Below are 17,717 nucleotides of genomic sequence, written 5' to 3'. Positions count from 1 at the left end.
AAAAATCTACAACAGTTATGTTTAGGAAAGCCTTCCCAAACTGCACACAGTATCACTCTTCTAGTGCAGTTTAGCTCTTCTCCCTTCTCATCCCAAGAGTCATATGAATGAGGTCCACCTACAGTCACGTCACTTTTTTATCTGGTAAATGTTTGTTTGTTTCTTTTTGGCTGCATTGGGTCTTGGTTGCGCCACATGAGATCTTTTCGCTGTGGCACATGGGTTCTGCCTTGAGGTGTGCAGGCTTCTCTCTGATTGAGGTGTACAGACTTAGCTGCCCCATCGCATGTGGGATCTGAGTTCCCCCACCAGGGAGCGAACCCATGTCCCCTGCATGGCAAGGCAGATTCTTAACCACTGGACCACCAGGGAATTCCCTCACTTCACTTTTCAGAAGTGTGAAAATGTGCACAACTAGACAGGTACATCTGTGCTCAGGTCAGTTTATGTGTATAATAGTGAATGAATTCTAGAGATGACTGGGTTGGAACGCTCCGTTTACAGAGGAGAAAACTGTAATTCAGAGAAGTCAAGCAACTTTCTCACATTGATACATTTAACTACAGGAGCACACCTGGAACCCACTTCTGTTGATTCCCAGTCCTGCACCCTCTCCAGTGTAACTCACTGAATCAGTCCTAGCTGTCTGCGCTACTCTAGAAATCATTTTCCTTAATAGAAATCTCAGCACCTCTCTATGTTGGTGTGCAAATCTATGTGCCCGTGTCAGTGAGCATGCATGCGAATGTCTACGTGTCTCCCTGCGAGTATTTGTAAAGCATATCGTGTCAAGCATATCACCTCCATTTATGCCCTTTCTCCAGGGGAAACCTCTAGTTAATTATAGTTCCTTATGTCCCCACCAGCAGTGAAGTCAGGTGAAGATATTCTGAATCAATCATTAACAAGCAAACTTGGTTGTCTCTCCAATAAACTCTATTCCTGGGTCCTGAGAAAATGTGGCAGATCAATTAGGGTGGAACCAGACTCGCCCAGGGTCAAACTTATTTCTAGGGCAGTGAAAACATTTAGAGACAAGGCTGTGAGTGGTGGTGTCAGACCAGCCACATACAATCTCTACAGGGAGAATGTGCTCAAGCTAACATGGACACCATCTTGGTTTTCAGCCTGATCATTACATCCTATGATGCTACCAAGAAAGGTAAGTACTCTTCTGGCCGACTGTCCTGAGAAATCCTGAGAGGGGCCTAGAGAGTATTTGGGGGTCTATTCTGTCAGATAAAGATACAGGCAAAACTCAGAACGTGAGGCTTTCCAGTCACCCCAGATAGCCTCTAAATAGAACATATTAAAGTCAGAAAGACAGCTGTCTGTTTCATGGGAGGAAGTCTTCAGAGAATGTGATGATTTTTTATTTTGTTCATGTAACTAACATTAAAATTCCTTTCACTGTTAGAGAGCTTTCTTTGCTGGAAGGTGTTGTCACAGCTTCACTAAGACTCCCAAATTCATAACCCCTCATAAAATGTCTTCCTTTTAAAAATTATTTATTTATTTATTGGCTGCACTGGGTCTTCACTGCTGTGTGTGGGTTTTCTCTAGTTGTGGTGACACAGGCTTCTCATCGCAGTGACTTCTCTTGTTGCAGAGCACGGGCTCTAGAGCATGCGGACTTCAGTAGTTGTAGCACATGAGTCAGGAGTTGTGGCTCACGGGCTCAAGAGTGTGGGCTCAGGAGATGTGGGGCTTAGTTGCCCCTCAGTGTGTGGAATCTTCCTGGATCAGGGATCAACCCTGTGTCCCCTGCTTTGGCAAGTGGATTCTCATCCACTGGACCACCAGGGATGTCCAGATGTCTTCCTTTTCTAAAGCATTATGTCCTAATAGATGGGGATGATCTTGGGTGGGAAAAGCTGAAAGTAAAGGTAACGTGAGGGTACCACTCACCGCTCTTTGATGGGCTTCCCTGGTGGCTCAGATTATTAATAATCTGCCTGCCAATGCAGAAGACTCGGGTTCCATCCCTGGGTCAGGAAGATCCCCTGGAGAGGGAAATGCCAACCCACTCCTGTATTCTTGCCTGGGAAATCCCATGGACAGAGAAGCCTGGTGGGCTACAGTTCATGGGGTTGCAAAGACCCAGACACGGCTGAAGCGACTAAACAGCAGCAGCAGCAACTGCTCTTTGATAACTGTTTATTTAAAACATGATTTTTCAAAGTGTCATAAATGGTTCCTCTCTAAAATTAGCTCATCAGAGCTAAGGCCAAACAGCATGAGGTGCGGCAGCAACAAATTTAACAAATGAAGATCCCTGTGATTTATGTGCCAAAAAGCATAACTGTGACCTATGGTTCTATGTGAAGCTAGAGAAATACATTGTCCAATGTTACACTTAATAAATAAACTTTCAACAGTTTTAATACAAGAAGGTAGATGGGACAGGAAGGGGAAGTGATAATAAGCAGGGTTTGAAGGAATGGGTTGGTTCATCTTTCATTAACTTAGTTAACTCTTTATCTTTTTTCCCCCCTAAGGATAATAAACTGGTATTTAGTTTTATTTATACTTCGCTACCTCCCACTTGCATAAATCTTAAAGTTCTGGGAATTCCCTGGCAGTCCAGAGGTTAAGACTCTGAACTTCCATGCAGGGGGACACAGTTTGGTTGGGAAACCTGCATGCTGCAAGGTGCAGCAAAGTTCTTTTGGGGAAATGTCTGATCTCCCCAACTTCAAGTTTTATGAGAAGAAACCACATTCTCTTTTTATCTCCCTCTCCAGTGCCCAGAATTCCAAAGAGAAAGGACCCAGTCAATCCTTATCTTTTTTCCCCCTCCCCCAGAACTCAGGGATAGCAGCTGCCAAGTGGGACCACTGCCCAATCTCTTCCCAAAGGATGTGAGAAGCATCAGAGCTGAGCTAATTCGAGGTAGGCAATGGGCCCTTCCCGAAGAATCACTTTGCCACCCCAGGAACTTTTTGACCTTCAAAAGATGCTTGTCTCCTCCATTCTGAGCCCAGCTCTCAAACACTCTATTCTAAAGCTATCGATCCCGAGAGGCTTTCTGGAAACCTTTGTTTTTTTCTTTTCTGGCTATGCTGCATGCAGGGATGTCAGACCAGGGATGGAAACTGTGCCCCTGAAGTGGAAGTGTGGAGTCCTGATCACTGGATCATCGGGGAGGTCCCTGAAAACCCGTTTTTAAATTAACTGTTATGGAGACTTCCCCGGTGGTCCAGTGGTTAAGACTCTGTGTTTCCAAGGCAGGGGGCGCGGGTTCAATCTCTGGTTGGGGAACTAAGATCACATGTGCTTCGCCACATAAATAAATAATCAGCTTCTGTTAAAAAAGATAAACTCTTACAAACTAAGACATAGCAACATAAATCAAAGAGATGGGGTGAAGAAAGAGGAAGCAGATCTCAGGCCCCCTGTGTTAGAGAAAACAACTTAGGCGCATCTCTCTGCACTTACTTGTCTTCATGGGACCCATGGCGGGAAGGGGGAAAGGCAGCGCTTATATATTTAGTACCACAGACACATGCTGAGGAAGATCTGATGGAAAAAGAGAAGAAAGTACAGTAGTGGGTCATGAATGGAAGTAGGTTGGAGGGGCACCATTCAGATTAAGAACTGGCTTCATTTTCCTTTCTTGTTTTTCCCTTTTCAGAAGCTCAGGCAGAAGCCAAAAGGCCCACATTCGTCCAAAACCAGACTGTGGCTACCTTGCAGTGTCTTGGTTCTGGGAGCAAAGTGAAAGTTAACCTTGTACATTCAGGAAAAAGGCAAAAGGTCAAGCACATTCTGAAGAACCTGAGAGTCATGACTGTTCCCTGCAGAAACAGCACGGCCCCCCCAAGCTGTCACCTAACCCCCGCAGCCAAGGTTCAGGCTGGATTCCTTGTGACGGGCAAAGGTGAGGTTAGAAGCTGGGATGGAGGTAGGCACCCACTTTGAATTGACATCCTTGGAGGCAGGTGGAGCTTGAAAGTGGAAGTGTTACTCAGTTGTGTCCGACTCTTTGTGACCCATGGGCTGTAGCCGCCAGGTTCCTCTGTCCATGGAATTCTCCAGGCAAGAACACTGGACTGGGTTGCCATTTTCTTCTCCAAGGGACCTTCCCCACGCAGGGATTGAACCCGGGTCTCCTTCATTGAGGATTCTTTACCATCTGAGCCACCAGGGAAGCCCCCTAAGTGGAGCTAAAGCCTCAAGGACATGGATTAGCCTCTTCTTTAGGCAAGTCTATGTAAATCTTTTAAATGTAATTTTGGGGCATGGATTAAGCTCTTTGGCATTTGATTAGTATTAACTGATTCCTGCCGTCTGTCCACCCCATGTAACACTGTGAGATACAAGAGAAGTGACATCAAACAAGTGTTTATTCTGATATTATCACCTTTGACAAGTTACTTAATTTCTCCAATGCTCAGTTTCCATAGCTACAAATGAGAGATTTGACTAGATGGTCTAATTTCTAGGTATGTAAGCCCCCAGCAATATGTAAGGCCTCTTAAATAGCCTTTTCAAGCTGTTAGTATTATTGCAGAATAATCTCTAAGATTTCCATTTAAATATAAAGTACCTAATGCTTCCTATTTAAAACAAATTATTTTGTAATAAAGGAAAGCATCATCTCCTAAGTTATCCATTTCATCAATCTGGATTTTTGTAGAGCTTCTAAAAGTGAGGGAATTCTTGCTCAAATATCCTTAACCAAAGAAAAGCTAATGTTGCAATTGCATCAGCACTGGGAATGGAGTGTTTGTGTTTACAAATGCCTAGCAGAAGGAGGCCTAAAAGAGAGGAGATGCCAACTGGGATGAACATTAATTTAGACATTAACTTAGAACTCTTTGTTTTTGGCCGCGCTGGGTTTTTGTTGCCGCTTGCCGTCTTTCCCTCGCCGCAGTGCGCGGGGGGCTGCTCTCCAGGGGCTGTGTGCGGGCTTCTCCTTACAGCACCTTCTGTTGCGGAGCACAGGCTCTAGAGTGCAGGCTCAATAGTTTCGGTGCACGGGGTCAGTTACGCCCCTCGGCCTGTGGAATCTTCCCGGACCAAGGATTGAATCCTTGTCCCCTTCGTTGGAAGGTGGATTCTTAACCACCGGGCCGCTAGGGATAGGGAAGCCCTGGACATTAATTGACAAGCTGGGAAGAACTGGAAATACACTGATCGATGAAGCCTATTAAGTAGGTTTTGAAACAGTGCCTCCCAGGAGGTAGAAGAAAAGCCACACTGAAGTACCATGATCCCTGTGGCTAGTGGGCACAGTTCTTCTATTCAGGGAAGATCTCTAGGTTTTGCCTCCTCTTTCTTTTTTTAAATGTTGGTTGTCTGTTTGTTTATCTTCTGGCCACACTACACTGCTTGTGGGATTGCTGTTCCCTGACCTGGGATCGAACCCCCAGCCCTCAGCAATAAAAGTGCACAACCCTAATCACTGGACAGCCAGGGATTCCCCTTTCCTCCCCTTTCAATCATAACATCACTCAGTTTGCCAGGTGTTTTTCACACCTGCTTCCTCGTTTTTGTTACCTATCTTCACAGCACTCCTGTGAAACAGACCAAGAATTATTTTGCTATAACCATCCTGCAGAGAAGGAAACGAAAACTCAGAGAGAACTTCTGTTACTTGTCCAAAGTGAGACTTATTTACCTTCATCTCATCCGACCCGGAAACACATCAGTTATCACTCCACAGAACTGACTGGCGCTATGATGGAAAAAAAATTCTACATAATTCTCTCGTTTTCCCTTTTGAGCCTGTTGACTCTTTGTTTCTGGTTATCTTTGCCAACAGTCTTCCTGATTAAATAATAATAGGACTAATTCCCCTGCAATTCGTGTACAGTACCTGGTACTGTGCCCACTGGTCTCTGAAGTAAAGAACTGTCATTTTCACATAGACTAAAGACCTGGGAGAGCAGTTCAGAAAAGTCAAGTAGGATATACAGACCTTAACGTAATAGGCAATGACAGGAGACCATTAAAAATAGAATAGGAACCACTATCTGAATTGGGTTAGATCAATTCTGGAGGCATGTGAAGGTGGCTGCAGACCACAGCCAGCATCCATCCGCATTCCATCTTTTCCACAGCTGTCTGAGTCCCTGTCATCTCTCACTTGGATTCTGCAAGAGTCTCTTAGCAGGTTGCTCTGCTTCTATCAGGCGCTCCTCTACTGTCCATTTCCAACTCAGCAGCCCACTGATTCTTTAAAAACAAAGCCATCCATCCGGTCACTTCTCTGCAAAAAGACTTGCAATGGATCACCATTCCAAGCAGAATGAAAACTGAAGTCCTCAAACTGGCCTGCAAGGCCCAGTGATGTGGATCTGTTTGCTTCAGAAACTCCTTCATCCCCTACAAACTGTCACTCACTCCAGTCTCACTGGCTTATGTGCTTTTCCTCTAAAACTGTAACAGGCGGGACACACTCTGGCCTGGGCCTGTGACTGTTTCCTCTGCCTAAGTTCCCCAGCATCTGTTTCGCTACTCCCCTCACCTCCTTCACATCTTTGTTCAGTCCTCATCTTCTCAATGAAACTCCGGCAGGTTGCCCAACCACTGCCCACCTGCACCCCCCCACGTGGCGCTCTACTTTTTCTTTCCATAGCACTCATCCCCTTCTAACCAACGACACAGGACTCACTGTACTTACTGTCTGCTCCTCCATGTCCTCCCTCAGCCCTCCTTCCCCTTTGCTAGTCCCAGGCTAGAGTGTCTTCAGCTGCTATGTCCACAGTATGGAAGCAGACCCTGGCACAACGAGATATTCATTTCTTTAATGGTTATTGATGTGGCTGCACCAGGTCTTCGTTGCGGCACTCAAGATCTCCATTGCATCACACACACGGACTCTCATCACACCCGAATGGGCTTAGTAGCTGTGCAGCATGTGGGATCTTAGTTTCCCATCCAGGGATCAAACCCACATCCCCCTGTATTGCAAGATGGATTCTGAACCACTGGACCACCAGGGAAGTCCCTAGATCATCATTTTTAAATATATGCTGAAAGAATGAAATTGAGGGGTGCGTGAGGCTGAGTGGTCTCCCCTTCTTTCAGTTCCTCCTCTTTCTCCAATTCTCTCTCAAAGTCATTGACTTAGACTTCACTCACTAGACAGACCTGCCATAGTCATTAAGGCGAACGATACTACTTCAGTCCTTCCTTGGACTTTGAAGTGATCTTTTTTAAAGAAGGGACTTTCAACAGTGCCATATCTTCCCATCCTTATTATTATTATGGCTGTATGAGTGATAAGCCAAGAAAACATGGTCCACTCCTTCATTCTGATTAGTTAAAAGCATCAGGGGATTTAATCCATATCTCTTATTACTATATCCTCACTCATTCTTTCGTGTTAGCAAGGCCCACGCCTTGAACCTATGTACAGATCAACAGAGCCACAGTTGGAAGTTTTATATCAGCTGGGTAAACTCAGGGTTTTGTCAGGTGAAATCAAAGGCAGGATAAAGTTTTCTCAGGTGTCCCTTCATTGTTTCTTTCTTGTTTTACAGCTTTTTTACCAGGGGTCTCTCAGTGTAAGGTCTATCCAGTGATGGGGGCTTCATCAGAAACTTATCCCTCCACTACTACCTCCATAACTCCTGGAAAAAAAGGAGAGAAAACTACAAAGATTGATGGTTTTTCTAGTCCTCTGAATCAAGGTACAGAATGTGTAGAGGTGAGACAAGAAGAGACAGAAAATTTCTCAGCCCCAGCACTAGCCTGGGTCTCCTAGAATTTTCCTGGAAGTAGAAAAGCTACATACAGTTTGCATGAGAATATCACTCCATTTCTCATGGGAAAAAAATCAGCTTCTCTGTTAAGAAGGTCCCAGAAATGTCTGTAGTTTGATACTTTTAATAATCCTTCACCTCCACACAAGTGAGTTCACCTTGTTGCCAGATTTGGGGACAACATACAGGGTTCTGGTGTGGTGGGTAAGATCCAATGTGTGAACAGAGAGACAATGTTTAAACTCTAATCAATCATTACAGTGATGACAACAACTAAGAAGCATGTTTTTATCTGCGTTGTTTTAACGAATAGCCCTCCCTAAATTGGCCAGGACTCAAATTCTGTAGGATTCCAGGTGGGTTACTTCCCAGTTCCAACAGGAGAAATGTAAATATGAGATTAATAATAACAAAGATGCTTATGAGCCATTTGTCCCCAAATTTGGCTTATGACCCCAAAATGATGGCAGTTCACTGAAAGTCAGTCAGTCGTGTCCAAATCTTTGTGACCCCCATGGACTATACAGTCCATGGAATTCTCTAGGCCAGAATACTGGAGTGGGTAGCCTATCCCTTCTCCAGGGGATCTTCCCAACCTAGGAATACAACCAGGATCTCCTGAATTGCAACTTGGGTCTCTTTACCAACTGAGCTATCAGGAAAGCCCCCTAATCCTACTATGCCCCACTAAATTGAAAAGAACACAGAAAAGTTGATTTGCTAATCCCACGTGGTATGTGTGCTGGGGTACAAGGGCAGAGGTCCTGAGAGGGTGGCTAGAGACAGACTCCCTCATGTAGCTTTACTTCCCATGAAAGCAGCGCAAGAATCAGTCCTCCCAGCAAGCTCACTCCTGGGCACACACCGTGATAAACCGTAATTCAAAAAGACACAGGGACCTCAATGTTCATAGCAGCACTGTTTACAATAGCTAGGACATGGAAGCAACCTAGATGTCCATCAACGGATGAATGGAAATAAAGAAGCTGTAGTACATATATACAATGGGATGTTACTCAGCCATAAAAAGGAATGAATTAAGAGTCAGTCGTAGTGAGGTGGATGAACCTAGACCTGTTACACAGAGTGAAGCAAGTCAGAAAGAGAAAAACAAATATCGTGTATTAATGCAAATATCATGGAATCTAGAAAAATGGTACTGATGAACCTGTTTGCAGAGTAGGAATAGAGACACAGAGAATGGACCTCTGGACCCAGCAGAGGAAGGATGGGGGGATGAATTGGGGGAGTAGCATTGACATATATACATTACCATTATAAAATTGATACCTAGTGGAAGTTGCTTATAACACAGGGAGTTCAGCTTGGTGCTCTGTGATGACACTAGAGAGGTGGGATGAGGGGAGTGGGAGGGAGGTGAAGAGTGTGGGGATGTGTGTGTGTGTGTGTGTGTGTGTGTGTATAGCTTATTCATGTTGTACAGCAGAAACCAACACACCACTTGTAAAGCAATTATCCTCCAATTGAAAATTTTAAAAAAGAATCAATCCTACTTGATCATGGAAAAATTCCAAATTCTAGTAAAGGCGACTCTGGGAAGAGACTGAAAAGGAGATGAGGGCAGAGGCCATGCTGCCTACCCCCAACTCCTGACTCTGAGTCTGGACTGGAAATTCAGTTTCTGCCTCTGAAGCAGGCTGGGCCCCTCTTGGTCTTGTGAACCAGGAGTCCTGCAAGTCAAAGGGTTAGTCTCTTTCCTCTCTTCAGTTCTCGCTTCTCCCTGCCCACTGCTCTCCCCTTTTAGACACAGATGAGAACCTAGAGAGGAGGAGGAAATGGAGCATCGTGGTCAAAGTTCTGATTGCAGTCACCTTGTTTGTCAGTGGAATCGCCATCACCGTGTTCGTCATTTTTGAGGTCCCATGCCCTGTAAGTTTGCTGATGACCTGATCTATAAGGACCTCCCTCTGTCCCGGAGGCAGGCGGGCATAATGACAAAAGCACAGACTTCGGAGTGTGGACACACCTGCCACTCAACACTCACTAGCTGAGTGGCTTGGAGAAAGTTGTTTGCCTTCTCCAACCTCAGTTGCCTCATCTTTAAAATGGGACTAATGATATTTGCCTCTTATGATGGTTAAGAAGTTTCAGTGAGATTCTGTGAGAAAGGTTTTTGGCATATAGGTTGCTGTTTAGCCTCTAAGTCGTGTCTGACTCTTTTGCAACCCTATGGACTGTAGCCCACCAGGCTCCTCTGTCCGTGGAATTCTCCAGGCAAGGATACTGGAGTGGGTAGCGATTCCCTCCTCCAGGGGATCTTCCCGACCCAGGGACTGAACCTGAGTCTCCTGCTTGGCAGGTGGATTCTTTACCTGAGCTACCTGGAAAGCCCCCTGGTATACAGGAGGCGCTCACTAAATGCAAATTCCTTTCCTCTGTTGTACTTGGACATTCTCTAGGGGGGATACAGCCAATAGGAATGAATATTTGCTTTTCTTTAGAAGGGATGATTCTTGGTAATTCTCTGGTGGTCTAATGGTTAGGATTCTGCACTTTCACTGCCAGGGGCTGGATTCCATCCTTGGTCAGGGAACTAAGATTTCAAAAGCTGTGTGACATGGCAAAAAAAAAAAAAAGAGAGAGAGAGATAGAGAGATAGAGAGAGAGAGAGAGAGATGATTTTCTTTAAATCGTCTGATGTGAGGTTTGGAAGATAATCAGATGCATACCGGCCACCTGAAGTTAATACCAGTCATCTTCCCCCTTCAGAGTCAATGTCAACAAGTCAGAAAGCTATGCCAGTGCCAGCGGTTGTGGAGAAGGCCAAGGAAGGAAGACCAGCAACCTGGGACAGCTGAATCCCAGCCTGACTCTCAGCCCAAAAAGGAAAGTGCTTTCTGTATGGCTATTGCCATTTGCCTGGAGAAAATGGGGTTCATGTATAAATTCTGGGAGACAGGGAGCTGCTTTAGTTGTGAAGCAAATGTGGGTAATTCTTTTATGTGTCAGGAAATGGGCAGGTACAATATTGCTATAATGCAATAGGGTACTTACTGAAAATACCTACTTCTGGGGATCAGATATAATGAATCAGAATGGCTAGAGTGGGACCAGGAATCTTATGATAGACTTTTAAAGTAGAGGTAGATTTACTATGAAATTAATGAAGCTTAAATTCAGGACCCATGGGACCTGCACACAGGCCTTGTATCCAATTTTGTACTTTTTATAGTTGTGCTTTTTATTTAAAAAAATCATCCCTGAAATTGCTAACAGCTACAGAGCCCACAATTTATGTCTCCAAAGGCTGGATACAGCTTCTGAATATAAGAAATTGATGGGTGCCCTCTCTACATCTACAAAAACATAATGAAGCAAAGAGACGAGGTCTCCAATACTTTTTACATTAAAGAGGGTGGCTGTTTTTGTAGAATTACAGCACTGAAAATGAGTCTCAAAGATTATCTAGTCCAGGGTGGGACACATGCTACCACTCTTTTAATTCCATGTTAACCGAAAATATCAATAATCCAGGGACCTCCCTGGTGGTCCAGTGGTTGGGATTCCAAGCTTCCAATTTGGGGAGGGGCGTGAGTTCAATCCCTGGCCAAGGAACTAAGACCCAAAATGCCACACAGCACAGCCAAAAAATAAATAAAATAACAATAAGAATAATAAAATAACTTTAAAAGAAATTTTACTAAAAAGCTTCTATGTGCCAAGTTTCCTCTGTTCAAGAGGTTTACAGTCTATGTTCTAAACAGTTAAGAATTTAGAAAACACATATAAAATCAGATGGGGAATGGATCAGGTATAATAAGAGCGTAATGGGATTAGTAAAAAATACTTGGTCCATGGGCTTCCCTGGTGGTCTAGTGGTAAAGAATCCACCTGCCAATGCAGGGGGCACAGGTTCAATCCTTGGTCCAGGAGGTTTCCACTCGCCACGGGGCAACTAAGCCTGTGCACAACTACTGAGGCTGTGCTCTAGGGCCGCTTCTCTTCCGCAACAAGAGAAGCCTGTGCATTGCAGCTAGAAAGAGCCCGTGCACAGCAATGAAGACCCAGTGCAGCCAAAACTAAATTCAAAAATAAATTAAATATTATATTAAAAATAAATATTTTTTAATTACAAAAAAATAAATATCTGGGTACACATTGCCCCAGATCTCTGTAGTGGTGGTTTAGTCACTAAGTCATGTTGACTCAGGTCTCTGCCTCTTCTCAAACACAGTGAGATTGTTCGGGCTGGATTCCAGGAATGAAGTAGAATTCCTGTGCATCTGGGGTCCAAAATAGCTGCACATCCAGGGCCCTTTCCACTCAAGGCAAATAGGTCAAGCAAAGGGTGGCTGGGCTGTTTGCTAGGAGGTTACAGATTCCAAAAACTAGCTTCTCATACATAAGTGCACCTTGGTGATACTTTCTCAGTTTAAGCACAATAACTTTCCCTAAGATTAATGGGTAACAGAGGCAAAATGATGTGTCCTTGGAATTTTATGGGGTTCTGTACTAAGCCATCTCTTTGTTGGTCCATAAAGAAATACCTATTTGTGTCCTTTATTTTTCATATTTGATTTCAATCCACAGGTTGGACAAGATGCTCCCAGTTCATCAAGTCCCAAGAAAGCTGTAGAGATCACCGTGGTTCACCAGACATACTTCTGAAAAGTTCTGCTCTGCCTCACATGTTGGAAGAAGGATAGTACGCTGTCTTCTCCCTACTATTAAATCAATATGGGCAGATTCTTGCCAATTTTACCCTCCTATCTTCAGCAGGAACATTACGATCAGACAGCAATGCCAGGTCAGTGAGGAGAAAGCCCGGACTTACAGTCAGAGTTACTCTAATGTCTTTGCTACTGACTCAGCCACAAGCCTTTGAAATTCACTTGGAACTCAAACGAAAAATGGGTATTTTTTCATCTCATCAAATGAAAACAACAGGTCTTCCCTCTAAGCGCTATATGAATGGACACATTGCTCTCTCTGACAAAAGGTTTAAACACAATCTCCGAGGAACTGAGCAGAGCAGCCCCCGGTGTGGCAGAGTGACCTCAGCTGACCTCACTTGCCCCGGCTCTCAGCCAGCTGAGGGTGGGGCTCCTGTTTTCCCTCCGGCATTCACTGGGCTTTAAACCTCTGCCCCAGCTCTCCACAGGCTGGGGAAGGGAACGTGACCCCGAGCATTCCAAAGGGCCTCCTCATGACTCATCCCCAAGGGCATACAAATAGGACTCAGACAAGATCTCTCGATAATGCAGAATTCCTGATGTGGAATTATACTCTACCATCAGGGTGAGCTGCAGACATTCACAAGCAATCCAGAGCAATGCAATTATGATGTTCTTTCTCACAGAGGCATGGCTCAGAGTCAAGCCTGACCTCACTAAGAGTTTAGTGAGAAAGTGAAAAGGCTGATTTTTTAAAAAATAAATACTTAACGCAACATTTATTGTATTTCTTACCTGTTGTATCTTCCTTTCCCTTACTTCAGCTAAGAGATAGTTCAAGAAAGGCTCAGTTTATATGGAACGTCCCTGGTGCTCCAGTGGTTAAGAATCCACCTTCCAATGCAGGGGACGCCAGTTCAATCCTTGGCTGAGGAACTAAGTAAGATTCTACATGCCTCAGGGCAACTAAGCCTGTGTCCCAAAACCAGGGAGCCCGCCACACCACAACTACTGAGCCTGATCTCTGAGTCCAGGAGCCACAACTTGAGACAAGCTGTGTGCCATGCCAAAGAGCATGTGTGCCTCAATGTAGCCAAAATAAAAAGGCTCAGTTTATAGAATTTACTATGAAATTCGATTTTCACTTATACATTGTAATTTAAGTATTCATGAAACTCACAACTGTGGGCTACAGTGCGTATGAGTTTTGACAATAAAACGCAACATAAACAATCTATTTTGTACAGCAAAGGATATTCTATTTATTTTACCATTAAAAATTGTTCTATTCAAGAGATTTTCTAAAAAACTGTCACCTAACGTATCAATACTTTCAATGTTAAGATAGCTGTGTATTACCTAACAATGAATTTTTGCAATGACTAACCTTACAAATTCAAAATTACAAAAGTCAAATTCGTGCTCTAAAAACTGCATTTTGGTAAATGCTTTTTTTATGATGGTACAAGACAGCTGACCTTAAAACAGAGTTTAGGTGAAAAGAGAACTGGCAGAAGGGATAAGAAGGGTGTTGTCCTGCTTCTTTTCCTTTTATTTTACTATTTTTTAAATATTTTTTTGAGTTTTATTTTTCGGCTGCACTGTGCAGTGTGTGGGATCTTAGTTCCCCAACTAGAGATCGAACCCATGCACCCAGCAGTGGAAGCATGGAGCCTTAACCACTGGACAACCAGGGAAGTCCCCTACTATTTATTTTTTTGTCCTGCTTCTTTTCAAGAGTCTGAAACCATTCCATTTCATTTTAGTGAAATGTACCTGCACCTAGGTAAATTTTTCTTAGTTCTTTGGTAAAAATAAAAAATAAAAACACATACAAATCATACCCTTCTTTTTTCACTTCCAGTACTGTCCAAAAAGGTATAGTATCTAGCCTTAAGCCCTGATCTGATACTCAAGCTGAGCCTTGAAGAGATGGAACCAAGCTGGGAAGACGCTAGTTTTCAAGGAAGCCCTAGAGATCCTGTGCTTGTCTGCTCAGCCACGTCTGATTCTTTGTGACCTTCTGGATTGTAGCCCGCCAGGCTCCTCTGTCCATGGGGATTCTCCAGGCAGGAATATTGGCGTGAAAAATTAAAAAAGAATACTGGAAGAAATACATTTCCTCCTCCAGGGGATCTTTCCGATTCAGGGTTTAAACCTGCACTCCCCTGTATCTCCAGCACTGCAGGCAGATTATTTACCACTGGGGCCATTGGGGGAAGCCCAGAGATCCTGCAGATGCCCTAAAGTTCCATAGAGCATTCTCTGAAAATAATCTGGGAGAGAGGATAGGGCACAGGGGCTGGCATTGGAATAGATGAGTATTGCCCTCCACTGGTGCACATCACCACCTCCAGTTTATCCTGCCATCTGTGGCTCAGTCTAACCAGGAAGTAGGGTGGGGGAAGAAGCTTGCTCCTTCCCAAGACCACTGGGGAGGATGATCAAAAGCATTCCATGCTTCAAGCTTTTGGTCGAGGGCTGATGCCTACAGTCTTCTCCACCTTCCCAGGCTTATCCACCACAGAAAGTGCTTTCATCCAGAAACAGGTGATAAAACTTGCAGCAAAGTCTATGCTCATTAGCTCTTCTGTCAGAATATAATGTAGGAAACATGTATAGTGACTTTTCTTTATAGAGATTCACTGATGGAATCAAAATTGTTTACACTGCTTTGGGGACTTGTTTCCCCAGACAAAGAAAGGTCCCTCTGAAGATTTTCTTTTTTTTTTTCCTCTGAGGATTTTCTGACTGCCTAATCAGTTACCAATTTTCAGTCTCCTATTCTCTTACCACTGGGGATCTTTGAAAACCAAAAGATAGGGGAGAGAGAGGAAGGGAAGGGAGAATACTCAGGCGGACCTTGGGATGTGACCTGTATTCTGCAGATCGCTTCACAGTGGGGCACAAGTCTTCCTTGTCACCATGACAGGCTTGGCTATAAACGCAACTTGATAAAATGCCATTTCTATGGGGAGCCAATTACTCCTCTGGAAGTGACTATTACTACCATATTTCCAGTTAGTACAAGTGTTGTGTTTTTTTCAAGTCATAGGCTAGACAGGCCTTAAAGTCATTCCACCTTTTTTAAGAATCTGAGTCATCCCAATGTTTTTTTGTTTGTTTGTTTTTACTTTTTGGCTATGCTGGGTCTTAGTTGAGGCATGTGGCCTCTTTAGTTGTGGCATGTGGGATCTAGTTTCCTGACTGGGGATCAAACCTGGGCCCCTTGCATTGGGAATGCAGAATCAGCCACTAGACCACCGGGGAAACCCCTCAGCACTTTTTGATAAGCCTAATGATGGCAGTTGCTTCTGGCAGAGAAAACACATTCACAGACATCTCCAATTTAACTTTTGCTGCCACTGCTAAAGGACGTCAAGTAAATAGTTGTATTTCTGCATGTGTGCATGACTTTATTCAATATAAGCACTTAAAATATACAATTGTATACCTTGGTTTTTCCATTTCTTCATTTATAAAGATATACCTGTGATTTCAAAAATCAGTGATCTAGGAATCTTTGGACCTCTGACAGGCCTGAGCAGGCCACTAGCACTCCTCTTTCTCTGCACCCCAAGGCTAGTCCAAGGGGTTACTTATCAGAGAGGGACATAAGGGGGTTCTAGCCCTGTACATTTCCCCCCCTCCCAAGACCTTTCTCTTATTTTGGAAACTTCTTAAGCACAGTCCAGTAGATTCTGATCTAAAGCACTTTTCTTAGGTCATGCCCCAAACTAGCCATTTTCCAGGACTTCCTTGGTGGTTCAGTGGTTGAGACTCTGAGATGCCACTGTAAGGGGCATAGGTTCAACCCCTGGCTGGGGAACTAAGATCCTACATATTGTGCAGCGTGGTGCCCCCCAAATAATAAATCTGTTTAAAAAAAAATCTACAAAACTAGCCATTTTCCAAGGAAGAGTTGCTATTAATATATGCACCTTTTTTCTTGGCCACACCACGTGGCATGTCAGATCTTGGTTCCCCAACCAGGTATGGAACCATGTCCCCTGCAGTGGAAGCGCTGAGTCTTAACCACTGAGCCGCCAGAGTAGTCCCCGCTGTATGGACTCATGACTAATGGCCAGAAACCCTTCTTTGTTTTGACCTGTTCAGGTTGATGGTCTCATGGTTCCTCCTCCCGGACACTCCTCTCCTGCCTCCATCCTTCCCCTGCATTCTCAGAGAGGATTCCTTTCCAAGGTCACACCATGGCCATCGTGCTGCCTTGGGCTGCTCTTTATCCTTTGATGCACACTTCCCAGTTCTTCTATTTGAAGCCTATTGTGTTTGTATTAACTTGTTGCTCTTTTTGTTTAGTCACTAAGTCCGACTCTTCTGCAACCCTAAGCACTGTACCCAGCCAGGCTTCTCTGCCCATGGGATTCTCCAGGCAAGAATACTGGAGTGGGTAGCCATTTCCTTCTCCAGGGGATCTTCTCAACCCAGGGATCGAACCCTCATCTCCTGCATTGCCAGGAGGATTTTTACCACTGAGCCACCTGGGAAACCCCGTGTTAACTTGTGTGTCTCTGTATTACCTCGTATCCGACAAAGCACCATGATCATAGTACACATTCAAAGAAATTGTTGACAAAGCCACACCACTAAATGGATAGCTGAGGGTAGCATAACTGACTTTTTATTAATAGAAGAAAATGAGGTAACCTTTACTTTTACATCAAAGTTGCTATTGGTCACCAGATGGATGCAAACCAACGAGGGCCCAACCTGCAATTGTTGGTTTAACACTTGAATTCATCTTTCTAGACTTACAATCTTTTAAAAAAAAATATATATATATATTCTTTAAAATATTTATTTTTATTCATTTATTTGGCTGTGCCGGGTCTTAGTTGCAGCACATGGGATCTTTAGTTGTGGCATGTGAACTCTTAGTTTCAGCATGTGGGATCTAGTTCCCTGACCAGGGATTGAACCTGGGTCCCCTGTACTGGGAGCATGGAGTCTTAGTCGCCAGAACACCAGGAAATTTCCTAGACTCACAGTCTTTTATCTCATGCTCCTTTGTCTCTTTATATCTTTCTTTCCCTGCTCCTTCTTCCAGCACTTTTCTTTTTCCTTTTCTGTGTCACCTAATATTAAAAGTTTCTCTTAATCTGCACTGCTAGGGAATTTGATTCCATGTCTATAGTACATGAGTTTCAGTCTCCAGAAGACTTTTCACAGGCTGACCCTCCCTTACATGCTATACCTTGGTCTGTACTACCCACTCCAGTATTCTTGCCTGGAGAATTCCATGGACAGAGGAGCCTGGTGAGCTTCAGTCCGTGGGGTTGCTGAGTTCGACATGACTGAGCGACTAACACAACACAACACACACACACACTTTCACCAGACTCATAAATTT

The 17,717-nt window shown here is 44.1% G+C and overlaps 2 protein-coding genes across 2 annotated transcripts in view; one reads left to right on the top strand and one right to left on the bottom strand.

Annotated features, from left to right (window-relative positions):
• Positions 1–17,717, bottom strand: part of ACACA (acetyl-CoA carboxylase alpha) — a 274,450-nt gene that overhangs the window by 242,349 nt on the left and 14,384 nt on the right. The window lies entirely within an intron of this gene.
• Positions 1,105–10,531, top strand: C1H17orf78 (chromosome 1 C17orf78 homolog). The gene is made up of 4 exons (XM_043482165.1): positions 1,105–1,162; positions 2,806–2,892; positions 3,635–3,880; positions 10,443–10,531. The coding sequence occupies exons 1-4, from the start codon at positions 1,105–1,107 to the stop codon at positions 10,529–10,531; spliced, it is 480 nt and encodes a 159-aa protein (XP_043338100.1).

This window comes from Cervus canadensis, chromosome 1 (genome assembly GCF_019320065.1).
Source record: "Cervus canadensis isolate Bull #8, Minnesota chromosome 1, ASM1932006v1, whole genome shotgun sequence".
In the NCBI taxonomy this organism is placed as follows: Eukaryota; Metazoa; Chordata; class Mammalia; order Artiodactyla; family Cervidae; genus Cervus; species Cervus canadensis.
The sequence above is the reverse complement of the archived record's forward strand: the minus strand, read 5'-3'. Positions and strand labels throughout refer to the sequence as shown.